At 46.7% G+C, this 8,929-nt stretch overlaps 1 protein-coding gene across 2 annotated transcripts; it reads left to right on the top strand.

Annotated features, from left to right (window-relative positions):
• The first annotated feature begins 326 nt into the window (after positions 1–326).
• LOC136431327 (homeotic protein antennapedia-like) lies at positions 327–5,006 on the top strand. Of its 2 annotated transcripts, XM_066422655.1 has the most exons (3): positions 327–575; positions 1,137–1,513; positions 3,665–5,006. In XM_066422655.1, the coding sequence occupies exons 2-3, from the start codon at positions 1,139–1,141 to the stop codon at positions 4,184–4,186; spliced, it is 897 nt and encodes a 298-aa protein (XP_066278752.1). In that variant the 5' UTR covers positions 327–575; positions 1,137–1,138; the 3' UTR covers positions 4,187–5,006. The 2 variants fall into 2 exon arrangements, with proteins under 2 accessions (XP_066278752.1, XP_066278751.1); XM_066422654.1 differs by having other exon boundaries at positions 327–1,513.
• Positions 5,007–8,929: the final 3,923 nt, after the last annotated feature.

Here is an 8,929-nt window from a genome sequence, read left to right as displayed (position 1 = left end):
CCCGATGTTGGGCCCTTGGGAAAGGCACTTTACACCGATTTTCTCAGGTGTAAACAAGTAACAAGCTTTGGCTGGGGACGTCCCACGGATATGACGAAAAATTCAGGCCACGTCTCGAGCATGTTAAAGAACCGATCACACTTGTCGGTAAGCTAAGGGGTCCATCTCGGCGTAAGTGGATCAAATAAATCTGTCTGGATATGCAGGTTATACTCTCACTTATGTCATGCCTGGGCCTGGTATATACGGGTGTTCTGGACCGTGTGATAACTATCCGTATCACATTAGGTTCTAGACATGTATCACACGGGCTTTTTAATATTTACACTGCGCGATAATTGGATCAATCCGCCAATGACATCACCTCATGCTATATAAGGGCAGGCAGTTGACCTTTCTGGGTCAGCCATTGACATTCGTCCGCAGCGGCAGGACGTGTTGGAGTCTTGTCCTGAGCTCTACGTGGTTTTCGCCGCAAGGTCGTGCAGGAGTTTCAGCAAGTGACTGCGGTGTCGGGCGGCGTCTCTAGCCGTGAGAATTTTCAAGTGGACGTCCACGACGACATTTCGGTCAAGGTTTGGGCTAGTTAGTGGGCTAATTTTGACTGGTAGAGCGGGAAGAAGGAATTTTTTGAGGCCGTAACGAGTGCAAAGGGTTTTTGGGTTTTCTCGTTGTCGGTTATTGTGCACGTGGGTTCGTCTTTTCTTTACGAACTAGGTGTGTTACTGGGGTGTTGGATAGTTGGCTGCTAACCTCGGGTTTTATTTTGTGCATTTGTTTTACCGGTGTGTGTTTTGACGGTTTTTGTTGCAGCTGGGTTGAGTCGACGCGTTTTTGGCGGGTTTTTATGCACGTGGGATATTTGCATTTGTATGCGTGGAGAATTTCTTTTGTTCTCTGGTTTGCGTAACAGGGTTACTCGGGTGGTTTACAGTAAATGGTAAGGGAAGGGTACCTGAGTGGAGCTTTCGGCCTTGGCAAATCGGTGTCCTGGCCCTTGGTCGGATTGGGACTTGTTCTTCCCTTTCGATGTAAGTTTCCTCGGGTGGGTAGCGTGTGTATGTCCAAGGAGGTTTAATCTCCTTGGAATGTCGTGGTTTGATCCAGTTATGAAGTGGTATTGTGTGCCTATATAGGAATGACAAGCCAAGTACCGACGCTGCCCACCGCGGGCCTGCAGGATGTTCATCAGGATCCTCAGGGTTCTGGACAGCAGCAACGGCAAGGGACACAGCAGGTTGGACAGCAGCAACGGCAAGGGACACAGCAGGTTGGACAGCAGCAACGGCAAGGGACACAGCAGGTTGGACAGCAGCAACAGCAAGGGACACAGCAGGTTGGACAGCAGCAGGTAGCTGCACCCACGGCGCAGCAGCAACAACAACCGGTACGGCAACAGCAGCCGACTCCGCCGACGCAGCAGTTAGACGCTATGCCGGGAACGTCGGCGGCGTCCCTGCCCGTGCCACCGTTGAGTGGGCCCCAGGGCTCATCTCAGCTGACCGCTCAGCAGGTGATTTGTGTTTTTTTGTTTGGTTGTATGCTTTTCGGTTTTGGAAGGATTTAGTCTTCCTGATAGTTGCTTGTGTGCTTTCTGATTTGGTTACATTTAACTTTGCTTCCGACTGAGTTTGGTAAAGTTTTGTGTTTCATTTTCGAACCGTTGATTGTGTTTATGTAGACAGTTTTAGTGTGTTATGTCTTCATAGAAAGTTTTTTGTACATTGTTTGGTACAGTTTTGTGTTGTTTGCGCGCCATGTGATGTTCGTCGATGTCCCCTGGTGGAGTGTTATTTGGCACATTTTAGTGCTGACACTAGATGGGGGTAATCGAGCGGTGACATACGTGGCGTGGCAAGGGTGTACGTCGTGGCGATGTTCGTCGATGTCCTCAGTTCGGTGTCATTTGGCGCACTTTAGCGCTGACATTGGCTGGGGGTAATCGAGCGGTGACATGCGTGACGTGATTAATTCGTACGTCGTGGTGATGTTCGTCGGTGTCCTCGGCTGAGTGTTATTTGGCACATTTTAGTGCTGACACTGGCTAGGGGCAATCGAGCGGTTGCATACGTGACGTGATGAATTTGTATGTCGTGGGGATGTTCGTCGATATCCCCCGGTTGAGTGTTATTGAGCACATTTTAGTGCTGACACTAGCCGGGGGGTAATCGAGCGGTGACACACGTGACATGAGTGATGTGTACGCGGTGGTTGCGTTCGTTGATGTCCTCGGTTGAGTGTTCGCTTGCACTTTGTTGTGCGGACACTCGCTGAGGGGCAGTCGAGCGTGGCCAGCGTGACATTAGTGGTTTTACGCTGCGGTGACGTTCGTCGATGTCCTCGGCTGAGTGTTCGCTTGCATTGTAGTGTGAATACTCGCTGAGGGGCAGTCGAGCGTGGCCGGGGTGACATTAGTGATTTGTACGCTGTGGTGATGTTCGTCGATGCCCTCGGTTGAGTGTTGTTCAGCATATTTTAGTGCCAACACTCGCTGAGAGGCAGTCGAGCGGTGGTGCACCTGACGTGACAGATTGTATGTTATGGTGATGTTCGTCGATGTCCTCGGTTGAGTGTTGTTTACCACATTTTAGTGGCAACGCTCGTTGAGAGGCAGTCGAGCGGTGACGCACCTGACGTGACAGTGTAGGTTATGGTGATGTTCGTTGATGCCCTCGTTTGAGTGTTGTTTAGCGTATTTTAGTGCCAACACTAGATGAGAGGTAGTCGAGCGGTGACGCACATGGCGTGTTAGATTGTATGTTATGGTGATGTTCGTCGATGTCCTCGGTTGAGTGTTGTTTAGCACATTTTAGTGCCAACACTCGAGGAGAGGTAATCTAGTGGTGACACACCTGACGTGACAGATTGTATGTTTTGGTGATGTTCGTCGATGTCCTCGGTTGAGTGTTGTTTAGCACATTTTAGTGCCAACACTCGAGGAGAGGTAGTCGAACGGTGACGCACCTGACGTGATAGATTGTAGGTTATGGTGATGTTCGTCGATGTCCTCGGGTGAGTGTTGTTTAGCACATTTTAGTGCCGACACTCGCGGAGAGGTAATCGAGTGGTGACACACCTGACGTGACAGATTGTATGTTATGGTGATGTTCGTCAATGTCCTCGGTTGAGTGTTGTTTGGCACTTTTTAGTACCAACACTCGCGGAGAGGCAGTCGAACGGTGACATGTAACGTGAGGTATTGGTACGCTTTGGCGGCGTTCGTCGATGTCCTCAGCTGAGTGTTGTTTAGCACATTTCAGTGCCAATACTTGCTGGGGGACAGTCGAGCGCGGCCAGCGCGACGTGAGTGATTCGTACGCTGTGGTGGCGTTCGTCAATACCTTTGGTTGAGTGTTTCTTACACAGTATAGTGTGGGCACTCGCTGAGGGGTAGACGGGCGTGACTAGTATGGCGTGAGTAATGTGTACGCTCTGGTGACGTGTGTTCCCCTGCGTATGTTAATGCAGACACTTGATGGCGTTAGTCGAGCGTTGCCAGGGTGTCGTGATTGATCTGTACATTTGCGGAATGTAAGATGTAGCGTGATGGGCTTGAATTTTTAAAGATAAGGTGGAGTAACGGCGAGCGTTAACCATGTTGATGGTAGGGATATGGCAAGCTGAAAATAGTGGAGGGTGACTATTTTGCTTGTTTATACTTCAGGAGTTCGAACGGTTGAGGCGAGAACTGTCTGGTATGAGGGACGAGATGGCGCAGCTAAGGGGAGGATCGGTAGACAGCATCAAGGAGGAGCTCGTTCAGCTGGCGTCCCGTCCACCCGCAGCCTTCGACGCTAGAAGGGCGTTGGGCCTGTTGGAGACCCTGGCGATCACCGCTAAGCATCAGAACCACGCCAAAGCGGGAGAGTACGGGGCCATGTTGCAGACCGTGAGGCCGCTGGTCGACCAGGATTTCTTCAATGAGTTAATTATAGATATGTTAGGAGATCCTGTCGTGAAGCAGATACGTAGATCGATGCATGGATTTATAAAGAGCCGTAAGGCATTGTCTGACTTGGCAGAGGCAGCACCAGTAGATCGTGGTGAGCCCCCACGTAAGAAAGCTAAGCAACAGGAGAAAAATTTCTCTAGGGCTAGAAGGCAGCCGCAGCCGGACGATATTTGTTTCAAGTGTCGCCAGAAGGGCCATTGGTCAAGGGATTGTCCTAGTAAGGGAAAGAAGTGAGAAGATTTGTGTTGTTGTGTGCTCCAGTTGTGTGGTTAGGATTGATGTTTGTACTAAACCGCAGGAGCGTTGGAAGAATGTGAGAAGACTTTTGGTTATGGCATTTTGATTTCACTTGAAGCTCCAGTCGTGTGGTTATGATTGATGTTTGTATTAACCGCAGGAGCGTTGGAGGAATGTGAGAAGACTTTGGAGTACGACATTTTGATTTGACTTGCAGCTCCAGTTGTGTGGTTATGATTGATGTTTGTATTAAACCGCAGGAGCGTTGGGGGAATGTGAGAAGACTTTGGGGTATGACATGTTATTTTGACGTGAAGCTCCAGTTGTGTGGTTAGGATTGATGTTAGTTTGAACTGCAGGGGCATTGGAGGAATATGAGAAGACTTTGGGTTATGACATATTAATTTGACGTGAAGCTCCAGTTGTGTGGTTAGGATTGATGTTTGTATTAAACCGTAAGAGCATTGGAGGAATGTGAGAAGACTTTAGATTGTGACATTTTGATTTAGTATGCGCGATGAGGAGTATAATTGCCTGAATTTTGAGTTTAGAAAACATTTGTGTTTCATGTTTGCAATTACTGTGACAAGTGGTACATCAGCGTGAACGTTTTGAATCGCAGAAGCTTTAAACGTTCAAGAAAGGATGTAAGAGCCGGCTTTGTGGAATTGTGAGATTGTGTTATTAGTACATAATGTAGACCCACAGCTGGTATTGATTGAGGAATCCGACTTGTGTCGGCCATTGACCCACGAGGATGAACCTGGAACGGCTCGGAATGTGATTTGGACAAACTTGATTAAAGTCTTGAACAGCATGATTGATTGCGTGTTTTGTTTGTAGCGGGTGCGTACCAGGTGTTTCAAGTTAATTTAGGTATCTTGAGTTTTTGTTTTGTTCACAGGCGTGATTATAGTCTTATTCTGTTACAGGTAAACAAGTGGACAACTCCGGTCATTAAAGAGTTCGAACTTCGTCATACTTTTGACCCACTTGAAGCTTATAGTAATTACCTCGTTAAGGAGATCGGTTGGGTAACAAAAGATAAATCTAGAAAGGCTTTGGTCTCTCCGAGTGTTTTGAAAGTATCAGCAGGAAAGGTGAAGGCATCGGCTGATTCCTTGCTTTTCAGAGACCCTGATACTTTTCGAGCAGGGGAGTTACATAACCATGTTGAAGAATGGGCGTCGATTTTAGGGACGTCAACGGCACACACTTCCAAGAGTCAGATGGTGAGCAAGTGGATACGGTACGGGGTATCTTTGTACGACTTCATTCAGCCGTTTTCTGGTAGGTTCAAGGGAAAGTCGTACTCTAATATAGCTTTCCCTCCGTCTCGGTATTTCCCGAATCTCCAGAGTTGTGAGCCGTTCGCTGAATTTGTAACTAATTCTATCCGAGCAAGGATTGAAACAGGAGCGGTAACAATTTGGGGAAGGGTGGGCTCAGTACCACCCCCGTATTTGGTTATGCCGTTAACAGTGGAACCTTCGAAGCCTCGTTTGTGTCATGACCTAAGATATTTGAATTTGTGGATGAAGGAGTGCCCGTTTAAGCTTGATTCCGTTGTAGAATTAACGAGATATGTCGGTAGGGGGCACTTCCAGACCAAGTGCGATGACAAGAGCGGTTATGACCACGTGTTTATAACGGAAGGGAGCAAACCATTAGTGGGTTTCCAGTGGGGGGGGACATGGTATACGTCATCGACGATACCATTTGGCTGGCGGGGGTCAGCCTTTATTTACCAGACAATAGGCAATGTGGTAATGCATAGAATAAGAGAGCTGGGAGTTCCATCGTCCTTGTACATAGACGATAGACATGCGGGACAGTTGATTGTTCAGGAGGAAGAACACAGAGTCGTTGTAGAAGAGGAAAAGGGCGTGTTAAAACCCGATTATGAAGCGGCACAAGCAGCGGTGTTCATCATGTGCAGTGTGCTGGTTAGCGTGGGTTTTTTCATAGGCCTAGATAAGTCACAGCTAACCCCGGTCCAAGTGTTAGAATTCTTGGGATTAGAGGCGGATTCGGTAGCGATGGCATTCAGGTTGCCCATTCGTAAAAAGCTCGCTTTTGCCGATTTAAGGGAGGACGTTCTAAAAAGTGATGAGGTACGCATCGTAACTTTGCAAAAGTTAGCGGGAAAGATCATTTCTTTTGGCCTAGCGGTCCCTGCCACGCGTCTTTATTGCAGGGAGATATTTGAGGCCATTAACCCTCATCCGACCGTATGGGGTCCGTTTGGACCCCAGGCATGTTTTAATGTGTGCCATATCAACATTTTTCGTTGGAGAAAAAACTCCTTCCATGAGTTTGTTCATGTACATGTCTTACAACTCCTGAGAAATTTTTACCGGGATTGGCCGATTATTGCGGAAGTTATACTCTAAAGTGTGCGTGTTGTCGGCTGGGGTCCAAACGGACCCCAGATGATTTCGCATTGTTTATTACGTAATTAGAAAGAAATTCCTCATAACTTCCAAACGGTAAAATGTATTCTCACCAAATTTGGAGGGAGTGATATTCACGTTAAGTTTTATAATTTCTGTAAATTTTGTGACGTTATGACGTAATATTACGTAATTATGACGTCATCGATGTGATTTTATAGGCTAAATAGGGAAGTCCCATAATATTGAAAGGTATTAAACAAAATTGAGTGTATTATTGATTTTAAGGTATGCCAAGGCATACAACGTCAATGGCGATTACGTTGACGTAAAAATGACGTCATAGAATGACGTCATGTGTCGTTAGCGATCCCTGGGATCCGCCATCTTGGATCGGCCATTTTGAAATTTTTGAATTACATTTTTTCCATTTATGACTCCAAATCACAAAAGAGAGAGACCGGAAACGTTAATCTGAATGTTTCTGGTTAAGGAAATACCAGGTAGTGATGAATTTGAAGGCAAAAAGCCTGTTTATACCTAAAATAAACATCTTGTCCGCCATCTTGGATTTTTAGCGATTACGTAATCGAATTAGCATAAATTATGAATAATAAATCATGAAAGTTACATCTAAATACATATGATGTTATACATGTTGGAAAAATAGTGTGGTTGAGCAAGAAAACCTGAGAAATATCATTGTTTTTAAAAAATTAGTGACTTTTTGTATAAAATGCCTGTCAGAAACCCGTTGCCATGGCAACAGGAAAAATGATAAACTCAAACTATTATCATGGAATTGTTGCTAACTAAATTTTAGAAAAAGTCACCAAGTATGGTAGGCTTAGCATACGTCATTCGGCAGTTATACGATGTCAAAGTTGGCGCGGGCCTTTTTTTTGCCCCCCCCAGTCTAGATAGGGTTATAGGAAAATGCGGGTTCTCCTCATTTTCTGCATAAATTATGATAATGACATTAATCATCAACACCAAAACTTGTCAAAATATTCTCCATAGATTATTGTAACAGGATATGCGCAATAACTACAATAAGATCCACCAGAAATATATTTAGGGGGCAAAGCAAAATGGGGTCCGTTTGGACCCCATACGGCCAGATTCGTCGCAAAAATGTGTCGGTCGGATGAGGGTTAAGCAAGCACAAAAGAAAGGCGCGAATACGTGTGTTCCAATACGAGGGGATGTAAGGAGTCAGATAGAGCATTGGAGATTCCTAGACTATTGGGAGGGGCTCATCCCATGGATGAAAGAGAAACACGAGGTGGTCACACTTTCCTCGGATGCTTCTGGTTTTAAGTGGGCAGGGTCATGGACAACAGAAGAAGGCGTGGCACAGTGCGCAGATTACTGGCAGGGACAGGAGCAGGAGGAGATTATAGCGGTAAAGGAGACAGAGGCTTTAAGAAGGGTCCTGCTATCGGTGGAGGATTTGGTCCGGAATAAGAGAGTAAACGCGCACGTTGATAATATGAACCTATTAGCCGCCTGGGAAAAGCAGGGGGGGAAGAGTATTAGATTATCAAGAGCGGTAGTAAAGTTGTGGGAAACGGTGGTGCAGCTCAATGTCGATCTAAGTCTAGCGTATGTGCCATCGTCAGAGAATGAGGCGGATGAACCATCACGGAAACTGTGCTTATCGGACGCTAAGTTGCATAAGAGGGTATTTGAAAGAATCGATAAGGAGCTTGGAGGGCCGTTGGGTTTTGATACGGATCTTATGGCTCTGCCCTCTAATGTGCAATGCGGGCGGGACGGGCGGAAATTGTCTTTCTTCAGTCCATACCTGGTTCCGGGTTCGAGTGGCATGAACGTCTTTGCGCAGGAGTTGGGAACCAGGAATTGCTACGTTTTCCCTCCCTTCAGTCTGATCCCACCGCTGCTTAGCTTCATCTTGAATGAGCAAAGAGGCGCTCGGGTGGTTATGGTGGTCCCTGACTTGTCGCCAAAGCGACCTTGGTGGCCGATGGTAAAGGGTAGGGCGAAGAAGGGCTTACAGATAGCGTGTGCGGGCCAGCCAGTAATCTCTTTCCCGAGCAAGAAGCACGGATGGTGCTTGAGGAAAACGGATTGGGATTTGTGGGCTTTCTTATTGGAGGAAGATGCTTAGGTGTGGAACAGAGCGTAATTGATGAACGAGTAGACAATCGATAGTTTCATGACATGAGGAATGTTTCGAATAGTCAAGGACGTGTCATTTTTCCTTTCTAGATGTCTGCGATACGGAGGCACAACTCAGATTTGCAGGAAGATGTAGGCGTAAAGCGTGTACGGTATTCCGAGCTTAGTACGGTAAGTATGGTTAATATAGCGCCGCAAGAAAGGG

Source organism: Branchiostoma lanceolatum, chromosome 3 (assembly GCF_035083965.1).
Source record: "Branchiostoma lanceolatum isolate klBraLanc5 chromosome 3, klBraLanc5.hap2, whole genome shotgun sequence".
Taxonomy (NCBI): Eukaryota; Metazoa; Chordata; class Leptocardii; order Amphioxiformes; family Branchiostomatidae; genus Branchiostoma; species Branchiostoma lanceolatum.
The sequence above is the reverse complement of the archived record's forward strand: the minus strand, read 5'-3'. Positions and strand labels throughout refer to the sequence as shown.